This window comes from Crocodylus porosus, unplaced genomic scaffold (genome assembly GCF_001723895.1).
Source record: "Crocodylus porosus isolate Cpor-Errol unplaced genomic scaffold, CroPor_comp1, whole genome shotgun sequence".
NCBI lineage: Eukaryota > Metazoa > Chordata > Crocodylia > Crocodylidae > Crocodylus > Crocodylus porosus.
Window position 1 is genome coordinate 50,135,371 of NW_017728907.1, and position 14,166 is coordinate 50,149,536.

The following is a 14,166-nucleotide window of genomic DNA, read 5'->3' on the forward strand; positions in this document are numbered from 1 at the left end:
ATCCCTCCCTTCAGTGAGTGGGGGAGACAGATACATGGGTTATAGTAACCTAACATGAAACCAACCTAGATACTATCTTGTTTGCATTATACAAGTATAGTTTGCATGTTCAGTTAAAAATAACACTCCCAGCAGATAGGGTACATCTTCACCAAAGTTCAGCCTGGGATTACAACTTGCCATTTCAGGGGTGAATGATTTGTCAAAAGCAATCATTTTTGGTTTGATGCTGTTCCTGTGTAGCACAGTGTATTGTAAATACAATATACAGATGCACTCACTGTAAAGCTAAAGGACCTCTTCATTAAAATCTCACGATCTGAACCATGGTGTCCACGAGTAACCTTAGGATCAGGAAACAGGAAATCTCTTGTATTTTCTTCATAAGTTGCTAGAATTTCTCCAACTAAAAAAAGGAAAATATACATATATTTAATTGGAAAGCAGAGCAGGTTGTGCTAAACAGACACACATGATTTACCAACATCAGTGAATTTCATACATAAACATAAGTAGCTATATATTACAGAAGATTTGTGCCTATGGATCAGAAATGTGTGCAGCTGCTAGAAAAGAATTTAGGTAGGATCTAAAACTGTACTTAAAGATGCTCAAAAGATCCTCTCCTGTAACTTTTTTTTTTTTGAAGGGAGAAAAATTCCACAAGGAATATCATGAGAACTTTCACAATGTTGTGGATGGATGAAAGCTTTTAGGTGAAGTGATTTCATTCCAGGGGTTCTGAGATACTTTGCCAGAGGTTATACATCTCAGCACAAACTGACTGCAGTAAAACAAAAATCCACACTCAGTTTATTTCTTTGTGTAAATATCCTGGTGAATCATTCGAGAGAAGCAAATATTTCCTTGGAACTACTAAGGACCTGTAACTGTGGGTACTTTTAATACCAGAGTTCCCAAATGAGTCTTCCTTCAAACTTGACTTTATTTCCAATAAAATGCAGATTTACATTATTCATGGGAACACTTGAATTTCATTAAGATAGATTTTTTATAATCGCACAAACCAATAACAGAAGTATGACAAATCACTATTTATTATCTTCACATCTCCCTAGAGACCTGTAATATTTATAGCGAGCATAAGAGTTTTCCCAGTGGTCACCATTAAAATAAAAGAAGAAAGTGTCATTCTGAGAACAGGATTATGCACTTTGAAACTTCACAGGCAGACACTTTGCAAGTGAATGTTGATGCCTTTAATAAGTGCACATTGATGGTTTAAGTTTATTTTCAATTTCTAAAGTATTATCACTTTTGTAAGCCTGAGTACAGTACATTTCAATATTCAGCTTTAACTCTCTTCCAGAGATGAGATCCTCTTGATCTATTAACATTTTATATTCAGAGGACTATTTATTGAAGAGCTTTTTACATTGTTTGTATGCTGAAAAAAATGATTCTGCTGTAATGGGCTACATCCTCATGGAAATTCACCTATTAAACTGCATAATTTATGAAGGGACTAATACAATACCTGGAGGAACAAGCTGTATTAGTTCAAGTACTGCAGTGTCAACTGGAAAAGAGGGAAAACAGTTTTTTCATAAGTTAAAAAAATAAATGATAATTAGAGGTCACTTTCATAGGCAAAATACAAGAGACGTCATCCCCTGATTTAACTACCTCAACACTGTACATACTTACAAAGAAAAGAGGAGTTTTGATGTACCTATAATAACAACAGCAGGATTATAACCACTCTGTACAAATATATAAATCTAGATTAACATAGTTGTATGACCAAAGTACAAGTTATTATTAGGCCAGGCTTACAATAAACAAACTAGAATTGCATAAAAAAGATCATTAAATCTGCTAGAAGTTTTTCCTAGACTCACATGTGAATTATCATTTTGAATAAGTACTAACTTAATAGTCACACATGTAGGTAGTGAGAACATTTTTCCTCTTCTCTGTCTAGCACAACTTTAGATCTTTAGGCTCCATATTACTGGTATTGGCCACTAAAAGCTGAAATACAGCATTAAAAAAAAAGCAAAACTTACGTTCAAGTAGCTCAACAAGGTCTCCAGGATCAACAACATCAGTAAATACCTGAAACAGACATGGAAAGAGAAAAAAAAAAAATTCTCATCAAACACTTTCATTACCAAATGAACACCTCTTTCCCAACAAAAAAACCTGTTTAGTTTACTTTCCCCTGGATTGTTGCACAGTTCTGTTCCCCACGGGAAGGTAGGGAGGGGAAGGAAATGAAATTATAACCTGCCACCAAGGCAGATAATTCATTTCTTGGAAAGACAGCGCCTGGATCATCTGATATTTAGCCATTTCAGCTAGGGACAGCCATTACATATAAACCGGTTTAAGAGATCAGAAACTGGTTTCAACCAGTAACAGACGTAAGTTCGGTGTATATCAACCAGCTTCAGAATGACTGAAACTGGTTTAAGATAAACCTGACTGAATGTAGTACCAGACTTAACCAGTACCAGACTTAACTGATTTGGGTCAAACCGGTTTATGCAATGTCTGTCCCAGACCTCTTCCTGGTTAAAGTTAAAGACAGTCACCCAGCATCCTAGATGCTTTGCAGCTCTGAGCTGCGCTCTCTGTTCCAGAGCAGGGCTGGCCCTGCCCTCTGCTCCCTAGCCCAAGCTCCAGCATAGACTGAAGGCTGAGCAGGGTCTGCCTGGATTCCCCCTACCCCACCCTTCCCATGCTGCTTGCTGCTCAAGCAGGGAATCCCAGCTCCCTCCCTCCCATCTCCTACAGCATGGACCCCAACCCCACCTACCCTAGGCATGTGGTATGCTAATAGTGTGCGTGTGTGTGTGTGTGGTATGCTAATAGTGTGCGTGTGTGTGTGTGTGTGTGGTATGCTAATAGTGTGTGTGTGTGTGTGTGCGCGCGCGTGTGTGTGTCCAATTTCTCTGGAACAGGACAAAGGCAGACAGGACAGTGTCAACTTAGGGCTTTTTGGAACTAATCAACTGGTAATGTCCCTCCATCCTTCCTTGGAAAAAGCTGTTTAAAAGGAACTTGAATTTATGAAAGAGGCTTTTGTTTTGTCGATGGGCTGATAAATGCTGCATTATCAGCTCTCTGCTGGCTCCCTCGCCTGTCAGGTTTGCAGACAGTATGAAAAAGCAGGGACAGGGAGATTGAAAAGCTCAGTATCATCAATAAATGCATGCATTGAACACGCTCCACCTTTGCCTCAGAGTGCTAGTTGGGGGCTGGGGGCTGGCAACACTCTACCAATCAGCAGTGGGGGCTGAAGCAGTAGTGATGTAGATGAAGTAAAGGCACCCTCCACCAATCAGCGGTGAGGGGCGGGGCCACCATGAAATGCCTGTGAAATGGGCTCTGAGCACTGTAAGTGGACTGCAAAAAACCTGTTATCGTGCCACAACTCAGGCAGGTCCCTATAAACCTGCCCTGAGTTGGTCTAACTTTAAGCCACCTAACATGTGCTTAAAACTAGTTTCAGGTAATGGACAATCTAGGGGTTAACAGCTCCAGAAGCTGCCTAAAATGAATGCGTTACAAGGCCATTAGATGCTTGAAAATTATGTTCTCTATTGTCGTTTTCTTTTTTCCATTTGGATAATGTTGATATTTTTCTGGCACTGAACTGAAAATAACAAGGCACGTTTCCATTACATTCATGTTTGTGCACAATTATTACTGATCTGGTTAGCACCGCTCTGAGAACAGTAGTCATTTATCATCTACCACTGCAAAGCCAAAAAAGAGAGGTTCTTTACATCATGTTCATAGGTCCTGCAAAAAACAATGATTTTGGGATTATCACAGGGAGATCCAGAGGGGAGGAAGTGGTACAGTGGCATCCTCAGCTTCTGGACCACCTTGCAGGAAGAGTAGCCAGGGACCATTTTTTTAAGTCCCCAAAGGTAAGAATCTCCCTCCCACTTCCCTCCACCTTCATGCTTAATGGCATATCCCCTCCCCAGCTGTCCCTGTCTGAGTCAGAAGCAGTGGGAGCTCCAGAGCCACTCCTGCCCCATTCCAGCTGGGCTGGACTGGAAGCTAAGTTCAGGCTGGAACAAGGGCAGCAGCAGGTGTCCAGTCCCCCCAAGCACTCCTTGCCAGCCTAGGAGCAGGCTCAGGCTGGGGGAAACACACCCATTGCTACTGCTGTCATTCGCTGAGCCTGGCTCCCTGCACAGCTGATCTGGAATTGGACAGGACTGGCTCAAGAGCTCCCACAGCCTCGGGCTCAGCCAGGGAACGTGGCAACAGGTGGGCACTGGGGGAGTGTGGGAGATGCTGCTGAGTACAGTCAAGTGGTGGGAGGTGCTGGGATACTTACACAATTCACCTGATTTGATTCAGGAACTTAAAAATAGTCTCTGGCTGCTGCTCCAACAGTGTGGCTGCCCACCCCAGTGAGGGAAGGGATAGCTGAGAATAGGAGTGATGCCACAGCCACCGCTGAAGCATCAATTGCTACTCCCACACCCGCATTTACAAAATCCTGGATCCCAGGGAGATTGTAGAGGACAGATTCCAAAGGAACAACTCCACTAAAGTGTGACCATTGTCAAATGCGTCACACTTAAACTACAGACAGTGCTCAGTTTCAGAATCCTGAGCACAAAAGGTACAAAATCTTGCAGTGAGATTTTTTTTTAAACCCACACCACGTAATCAGAGAGAAAACCATTTTTTTCCCCCCACAAAAAGTGGCATTAGAGACACAACAGGTACCACTCTTTCCTCTGATTCAGTAGAGAATCAAGGGCCTCTGTATGATGTTAAGTGCATTATACTGCTGGTAGTACCAAACTTTTGACAAATAGAGTATTCAGCACTTCCTGCCCTAAATTGTCTTGTTGTGTGTTTGTGCACTGTTAAGTAGATGCTCTGTTGCACTCAGCTATTCATTGGTGGGTGAAATTATCCTTCTAGATGCCTTACCTACATCACAAGGGTGTTGTTGAGGCTTAGTCAGTCAGTCTTTGAAAGTGCTTTGGGATACTTGGATGAAAAGCACTACAGAGTGCAAAGTATTGTTATTCATAAGTAGTCAAGAAACTGAATCATATTTGTAAAACACAGCATTTCATTATTCCTCTGGTACTAACAATGAAGCTAGTTGGGACACAGAATAAGTAATAGGCAACTGTAAATTACAAAGTTATAGTGCCATCAAAAGGACTCTAGGTACAAACCATGAAAAACCAGCTCAAATGGAGAAAGATGTCACTGCAAAGCCTGAGCTGAACAATATGTTGTCGCTGAAGATTATTTTAAAACTCAACCCACGCTATTTTTTTAATGTAATTCTCCCTATTTCTTACTATTCTTTTCTATCCTTGACCTAATTTTTAGAAAAAGTCACAGTTCTTTCCAAATAATGTGAAAGGCTATTCATAAAAGGACAAAAACCTCCAAAAAAAAAAAAAAAAATCACATGTTCTAACTGGGTGCTAACAAATTTATTTTTAAATGACTGCATTTAAAATGCAGACATGAATGCCTATTATGTTGAAAAGAGACAGGAATTAGAGATGGACCCAGTCATTTTCAGTGTGATCATCTGTGCTTGGGGATACTGTGGGTTTTTTTGTTTTGTTTTTTTTTTGTTTTTGTTTTTTTACACACACACACACACGCACGCGCGCACACATGTGCCTATAATGGTATCATCTCACCTTTTCGAATTCTAGTTTCTCTTCAAAGAAGAGCGGAAATGCTGCAGGGACACATCGAGTCTTTTTGTACTGGCCAAATACACAGATACTGAGATACAGTCGTCCTTTGTCTTTCAGCAACACTCCAGGGCAAGTTATCTGAAAGAACATATTCATTAAACAAACTGAGCTTCCGCAATAGAATTAATGGTTACACATCAGATAAAAATGGAACGGACTAAAGTGAATGTAACTGTTTGCCAGAAACCAAATGTTAACAAATTTAAGTGAAAAAAGCACTCCTTTTCTAAAGCTTTTCTAGTTGTACTTAATAGTGAGAGGCAGATATTTACAAGTTTAAGTATTCAGGGCAACAGTCCCCCCTGGGTTTAGCAGATAGCACCATTAACATCAGTAGGAGTGGAATATGACATCTCAGTACCTGGGACTCATTTTAGAATGTCTATTTGTGTTCACAGTCCACATCATTTAACCACTATAAGGTCACAATGGGGCGGACGGTGGGAAGAAACAGACTATTCCAACTTTTCTCTGAGCCTAATCTGCATAAAATGAACTGTTCCAAACAGGAGATTTTATCACACTTTCAACTCCCCTATGAAATAAGAACTTTCATTTCTACCTAGGAGAACTTTTACAATCTTTTCTCCTATGCCTGAAGAAGGGTGTCTGTGCCCAAAAGCTTGCAAATAAAGAAGTTATTTTGCAGATATCTAGTTGGTCTAATAAAAATATCACCTCTACCACAAATTCTGATTCCTCCAGACTACATGCAAGGCCACTGAACCTTATATCAAGAGCCAAAAGCTGCCCAAGGACTCCTAAAATGTGGCTTCTCTGCAGAGGGGATGGAGCTGATGAACTGGATGTGTTTATTGCTTATGAGCATTTATTCTGCACAACAAGAAAGCTGCATTTTAGCGTGGGTGTACATCTATGTAAAAGTATACAGAAATAAGGTGTAACTTTAGAACTCCTGGTCAGCTGCCAATACATTTCCCGGTGTTGCAAAGTTTGGATATTGAAGGGGAACTGGACTTCTCGGTATGGCGCTGTCCTTGGATGTTCCCGATAAGTGAGCCCGCAGCCCGGCATTCTCACATTTTCTCTCTAGGGTTAGTTCTCTGCTTTGCAGCTACCTGGTAAGTTTTTTCAGGCTTTACTATACCCCTCTAACCTCAGCCGTTCTTTTGCCGCAAGGACGCATGCAGACCTCCCCACTGCCATATGCTATTTTAGCAAGTTGCATGGTCCTGCTCTGTGACCAGCTGGAGAATTCCCAGTCACCTTTCACTTAGGTTTATGCTGCTCTTATATTATCACAGTATTATAAATATAAGGTTCCCTCTTCTAACATATGCTTGCAAGAGGAGCAGTGTTCAGGCTGTCAATTGGCAGTTACAGGGGAGTAGGAGCACAATGATGGGAATTGAGAGAGGTCGGTTTGCTAAATTCCTGTTCTCAGCTGAACATTTTGCATGAGAAATCCCTGCTGAACCTGAGGCAAGAGTCCATACATATCACAGAAATAACGTTTTTCACTGGAGCTGTCTGTTTCTTTATGGAAGCGAAATCTGAAAGCTTTGTGGAATCTACTGGGGACAAATGACCTAACCAAGGTCCATTCGCAAACATTATACACAGAAAAGGTTTCCTTCACCAAATGAACTGCGGTTTCAGTTCCGGATTAAAGGCATCAGATTAGCAGCTCCCTGAATTAAAGCAGACCAACCGAATGCTAAACATCCCTCATGATATTAATTTCTGAGCCTAAATATGAGCACTAGAGAGAATTCACCCTTTATAACTGCTTGGAACCTGAGGCTGCGTCCAGACAAGTGTGGACATGCATTTTCCCAGGGACAAGTAGCTGCAGCACGCTTTGTACCACTGCTATGTCTCCCACGGGAATGCCCATGCCACGCACTCTGGCACCCAGCACCTTGCCCCAGGTGGGATAGGGAAGGTGCCCCAGGTGGGGTAGGGAAGCAGCCTTACCTGGGGCCCTGGAAGCATCAAGGAGCTGCAGCCACAGCACTCTTGCAGCTGGGAGCCTGGCTTTGGGTGGCATGCACTGCTGCCGCATGCGCCACTCTGCTTTTTTCTTGCATGGGATTTTTTTAACGTTGGGATCTTCTGGGATCAAGAAAATCCCCCATGCTGCAAGGTAGCAGCGTGGAAAACACCTGCGTGTACAATGTGTGGCACCACCCCATACTACACATCGGCACTCATCTAGACATAACCTAATGGTACATTATCTGAACTACAAGCCAAAAACCCATGATGTCTACTCTCAAAGCTTTGATGGGCTGTTCTTTACATTTTGGGGCACTTCACAAATGCTATTAAATAAGGTCTTTATCTCAAGGGGAAGCAACTAACACTTACACAATTTATGGATAAATAAATGAGAGGTCAGACTAATATTGCTGAGGGCAAAACTGGGAATAGGATCCAAGCCTCACCCACTTTACCTGACTCCTCGCAGAAGAAGCAACGTTCTCCTGAAAGGAGGGTTCTGGTTTGGCAGCCGGCAGCATATGGTGTAAGTTTGTGCTGTTGCTGCCTTGGAGATGAACTGAGAGCTTTGTTTACCAGCACTGCATGGATCTTAAAGCCACATCTTTATGCCAATTTGGTTACATTCAAGAAAGCTTCAATTATGCCTATCATCTTATTTAATAATTTCCATAGAGTATCAAGCATAGAATTTAGCAGCTACATTCAAGCCCCTCTTTGATGGCAAACAGTTCAGGCCGGGGAATTAGTTACTCTTAAATTTTAAATGCAATGTACATGACTGTTAATGCTGCCTAAAAACACATAAAGTAAGGGTGGTGACTGTACTCTCCTTACACTGATCTGACAACTGACCTGAAAGGTACTGCAGTTAAGGTATTAAGCTAGTTCACTCTCGGGAGCCACTCTTAATCTTTACAGCCATTACTAAAAAGGTAGAAATTTATGGTAGCGCTGGACTTGTGATGCAACTAAAGTTCAATCAAAAATTGCGGCCTACCAACTTTGCTTCATTTAAGGAAACAATTTTTAGATGAATACTTCCATCATCAAGGGGCTTCAATCCTTAAGGATAACACCTTTAAGGTTGCAGCAGGTTTACTCAAATAATTCCACATGTGAGAGTCTGAAAATGTCAAGTACCTACTCACCACTAAAACTGGAAGATAGCTGTGTCAAGAATGACCAATACTATTCCCTGCACAGAAACTGAATATTCATTTCCGATATGGTCCAGTCCTTATAGCTGCAAAACTAGGCTCCCAAGTTTGGATGGAATACAGACACATGCAGTGTTACTTTCCCTAACCAGTAGTTACCACTGCTCCAGCAATTCAAATGTGCTGCTCTTGCTTCACTGCTACCTAGAGCAATGGTGTCCAGTCTTTTCATCCCATGGACCAGATCCAACTGCACAGGGCGAGCCAAGTCCAGGCCCAATTTGGCCACATGGGGCTTAGAAATTTGGCAATGGGGCAGATGCATCAGTGTTAACAGCCACTGCTCCCCCACTACCAAGTTTCCTGACCTGTCGGGAGACTTGTGGGCCAGATGACATGGCTCTGCAGGCTGGATTTGGCCTACAGGCCAGGGGGTTGAATTGTCAGCTGCAGCAGTGAAATGCAGACTAGTGTGAACTGCAGTCTGATGCATGTTGAGAAAGCTAAAAGCAGAAGCAGTAAAGACAAGCACTAAAAATACACAGAAAACAGCCTTGAATTAAATGCTCAGAGTTCATTCAGTTTAAATTAAAAAGAAGGATAAACAAAAAATAGATCTGCAATTAAGGACAAGGACAAAGGAACAAATCACAGCAAGTTAAAACAGGGTGGGGACTTAAGCCTGGTCTGTACTTAAGCCAGGAGCGTCAAACTCACCTTGTGCTGAGCTAAATCCAGATCTGGATCTGGCATGGCGTGGCAGCAAGGGGTCACAGGTCAGGCAGGTGCTCACCATGGTGGAAGTGGTGGTAAGCAAAGTGGCCACATAGCAATTGAGGGCTGCCCTTACTCACCCCCAACCCTGATGATGGCCGTGTTCACTAGTGCACCCCAGATTCAATGGCAGGCCAGGTCCATCACTAGCCATGTCCTCCAAATTCCCTGGTCCACCAGTAGCCCAGTAGTGGCACAACAACAAGATACAAACTGGTCATGAATACATTAAGGTTGGACCTTTACAGATCTCTGAACTCAGAGGAATGAAGTCCTAAAACAACCTTCCAAAAGAAATAACAGAGGGAAGAAACCAAACTGCTCTCAAGAGGGAGACAGATACAATTATGAAAGGCATCATACAGGCATACAGCTGGAGGGGGCATCCTAGGCCAGCATATCCAGGTCTTTGCATGCACAGGCAACCATAAATCCAAGAGTTCCCCCAAGTCACCACTCTAAATGCTCTCACACAACTACAGGGCAATACCAGGAACACCAAGAACCCTTCAGCATGCCATAGGTAAGAGGAGGGAGTGTAAAGGCCACTGCAAAGACAGAGAAGCAATTGGTTAATATACTTGCAGAAGATGCGAGTATGATGACCATCCTCCATACTACAGAGAAAGTCAAAAACACCTCAGTGGTCTTTTCCAACCTGACCGAAGGGAGGAAATTCCTTCCTGCACCACATTTGGCCACTGACAAATGACCTGGCTGCCTCCATTAGCTGGGGATGGGACGCAACGATGCAAGTCCCACATTCTTAGAAGGTGCATTCAGAGCTGAAACCAAGGAAGAAAATAAAATAATTCCTCTGCATTGTGATATGAACAGTGGGTAGAGTAGTAAATGCCCCACATTTTTAGCAATTCAAGATCAGTTGAGTGCACAAGACCTTCCTCTTGCAGCAGCAGCCAAGAAAACCTGGCATAGGAACAGGAACAGAGAATACTTTCCATCAGCTGAAGAGGACTGGCGGGGGGAGGTGGGGCTCCATATTTGTCAGACATACTAGGTGGCCAGGTGGCTGTCCTTGGACAGAAAAGAGACACTGATAGACCTGCCAGTACTTTCCCTGTCCTTCAAATCATACCAGGTGCATGCTCACAGGATGGCTTCAGAGCAAACATGCAAACTTTGGCTTTACGAATAACTGGGAATACCAGCTTAGTTTCACAAGTTCAAGCTGTCATATAACTGCATCTTCTCCTCTTACGAGGCACCTGCGGTTCTGATTTGTGCAAGGAACATTTTGGCCCCGTTTGCCCAATATAACCTAAAGTTCAAAAGGGTTACAGAGTCAGGTAACAGCTCCATGGCCACTTTGCCACCAGGCACAGCATCTGAAAAGAACTAAACATTAAGGGTGGGGGCAGCAGAAAGACTGCTCCTAAAATAAACCTGAATGCTATCCTTGGTCTTTACAGGTGGGATCCTATGATTCCTCCATAATATCTCAGTTAATTCAGAGTAGTCACTGGGAAAATAATGTTAAATCTAATCTCATGTACCCCTCCATCCTTGCAGCTTAAAAACACAAAGCCTCACGTTGCACATAATCATCTGTGTCATGGCCCCTTCAGTTGATTAAGTAGGAACATTTCTACTCGCAGGGCAGCTGAGAGCCATCCCTACCGGATCTAGGGTATAGAAAAGGTGGTGCCATCTCAGCTCCTTCAACCTGCTTAAAACCCATCCTCTAACCCCCAGAAAAATGTCCCCGCAAAGAGGAGGATAAGAAACATGGTGCAAAAGTTACCATGCTGGAGGAACATAAGAATTGCCACCGACTGGGTCAGACCATAGGTCCGCACTGCCCAGTCTCCGGTCGCACAAGGGCAGGCAGGAAGGGCCAGGATCTGCGCACCATGTTGCGCCTCTTGCACCTGCAGCCTCCAGCACTTCACGGCCAGAACTGCAGCACCCACATTTTTCACCCCATGGGCCTGACGGGTGCTGCCAGGTCCCTGCGGGGACGGCATCCAGCCAATGGGCCCGATCCGGCTGCGGGAGGTTGCGCGGCCCAATCCTGCGGCATCTGCTGGGGGCCGGGGCAGGGCAGAGGGGCCCCAAGCTGGACGGGCGCAGCACCATCCTGGTCCCAGGGCAGATACCCAAGGCGGGGCAGGGCAGCCACAATCTGGACGTGGGAACAGCTGGTCCCCAATCCCAATTCCGGGGGGGGGGGGAGGAGCAAAGCATCATGGAAGAGGTAGAGCATCCCAATGGGGGGGTGAGGGGAAGGGCAGAGCACCCCGCCCTTGGGGCCTCCCGCTTCCCGCCTCGCCGCAGGGGCCCGGGGAGGATGCAGCGAGTGGCGGCGGGGGCCGAGCCGCGCCCGCACACACGCACCTTGCGCGGCTCCACTCGCACGCCGCAGCTCAGCGCCTTCCGCGGCATCGGGCCCGGCCCGGCCTCAGGCCTCGGCGCGTTGCCGCGGCAACCGGGACGCTTCCGGGCGCGGGGGCGGGCCTACGGGAGGCCGTGCATGCGCAGTGCCCAGACCCCACCCCGAAGACGGTGGGGCGCATGCGCAGTACCCAGCCCCGCGCTGGAGACCGTGGGGGGCGCGTGCGCGGTGTCCAGTTCCGCCACGCTGGAAACCGTGGGGCGCGTGCGCAGAGGGGAGGGCTGGGTTGTAGCGCACTAAACCCCGGTCCCCAGCACAGCCTCAAAGGGCGGGTTGTGTCCCCAGTGCAAAGCTGAGCCGAGCCGAGCCGAGCCATGCTAGGCTGCGGATGCTGCACCACACGCGTGTGGGCTAAATCCAGACCAGGGAGCCATGCCACCTGCCCCATGGGTCAGGACATTTGGTAGTGGGTGGTTCACGAGGACGCCTCGGCCCCATCGCTAAATTTCCACGCCGCAGGTGGCCGAATCGGGGCAGGGAGCATACCCGGCGGGTCCCAGGGCCTTCGACGCCTTCCTGACCCTGTCTGCGCCCGCCTGCCTCTCGCCGGCGATCACGGCCGCCCCCCAAGCAGCCCTCACTCAGGTTCCTGCCTGGCTCTGCCACCGATGGCCGTCACCCGCGTTGACTTCCCCCGGCGTCTTGTTCAACAAATTCCTCAGGAAGGGTCGAGGCGATATCATCTTGCCGCAAACTAGCGTCAGGGTGCGGCCTCGTCGTGTTTCAGCAGTTGTTTCAGGCAGACATCCTTTGGGTGAATGTGATGTCTTTTATTAGCCTACATCCTTAGACCAACATGGCTGCAAACAATACCCTTAGTCACACTGCAGCAATTATTTAAGCCAGACAAGGTTCTTCGGTTCAGTCTGGTATCTTTTATTAGCCTATATCCTTCGACTAACACAGCTACAAACTAAACCCCTGGAGCAGTTGTTTAAAGCATTTCTTTTTGTTACTTTCTGCTGAAGCAACCAGGGATTTTCCCTGTTGTCATCGTCCTGCTACAGCACGCGGTAACTTCCAAGCATCCGACAGTGGCGTCCATCTCCAAACTCACTCGCTATAAATCTATGAATTACATATTCATGGGTGACTGGTGCCTCGCAAGTCTGGGGGCACACCAGATCACTGATTGCAGGGGGCCCTCAACTGCTAATTACCAACCAGGGGGGTCCCCCCATGGCCAATCACTGACAGGGGGAGGGAGTCGTCCAGTGGCAAAACCAGAAGTGCATTTTCATCGGCACTTCCAATTTTGCGGCTGGCACTTCCAGGAGGTGCAAGGCCGATCTCGGGGTGCATGTGCATGCGTCGCCAATGTCCGTAGTATTAGAGCAAAATAGGGATCTCAATTAAATTTCAGATGGATAGCATCTAGGGTGGCCATCACAGAAGACATTCTGGTTTTCTGCTACTCCGTCCTCTATTGAGAAACTCGACGCCTTTATGTCCTCTGTTTTTCTCTTCAAGAGGGAGAGGGGCTGCTTGAAGAGAAAAATAGAGGACATAAAGGCGCTGGGTTTCATATGAATAGAGAACAGAGGACAACTGGACTGTCCTATATGATGGCCACTCTAAGAGCACCTAAGGCACCACTGAGCAGTTTTGACTCAACCGGACAGAGTGCATTGGGTGCCTATACAAACCACTTAATTACTTTAACTTAACAGTTCTGAACACTGAATGTCTCTATTATTTTTTAACTCTGGGAAGCTGCAAGTGGGTGCAATGGATTCTCAAGTGTTGTGGGTCTGCAATCCAAAATTAATGTAATCATTTTTTAAGAAACCAGCATGTTGAACATTACTTACCAATATATTTTTAAAAAACTTAAAGATATTCAGCCAGTTCTTGCTATCTTTCATGCTTTATGATTAAAAAATTACTGAAAACATAATAAAATGGTCAGTATCATTTTTAGTAAAGTGACATAAATGCTGCTTTCACTGGTTTTCTCCACTACAGACACTGTATTGTTGTGCCTAGGTATAAACACAGACAAGAGAGGGGGGTTTTTTTCAGTTGGTAGAGTTGCATCATCTTCCTGAACAATATACGCTACGTTAGCAGAATCCTTATTTCATCTGTATCTCTGTGTTCACGCCAGGGTTTTTTTTTTCCAATATAGCTA

At 45.2% G+C, this 14,166-nt stretch overlaps 1 protein-coding gene across 6 annotated transcripts in view; it reads right to left on the minus strand.

The window, feature by feature from the left end:
• SPATA6 (spermatogenesis associated 6) overlaps positions 1-12,083 on the minus strand; it is a 54,173-nt gene extending 42,090 nt beyond the window's left edge. For 2 of the 6 annotated variants that reach the window (XM_019531387.1, XM_019531391.1), the window contains exons 1-6: positions 11,978-12,056; positions 10,281-10,407; positions 5,667-5,804; positions 2,031-2,079; positions 1,499-1,540; positions 282-406 (exon numbers count right to left, since the gene is read on the minus strand). In XM_019531387.1, the coding sequence (XP_019386932.1) occupies positions 282-406; positions 1,499-1,540; positions 2,031-2,079; positions 5,667-5,804; positions 10,281-10,349 (423 nt within the window). In that variant the 5' untranslated portion in view covers positions 10,350-10,407; positions 11,978-12,056. Of the gene's footprint in view, positions 1-281; positions 407-1,498; positions 1,541-1,668; positions 1,694-2,030; positions 2,080-5,666; positions 5,805-9,565; positions 10,241-10,280; positions 10,408-11,977 lie in introns of those variants that run through there. The other 4 variants (XM_019531388.1, XM_019531390.1, XM_019531389.1 and 1 more) reach the window with 4 other exon arrangements.
• Between the last annotated feature and the right edge of the window lie 2,083 nt (positions 12,084-14,166).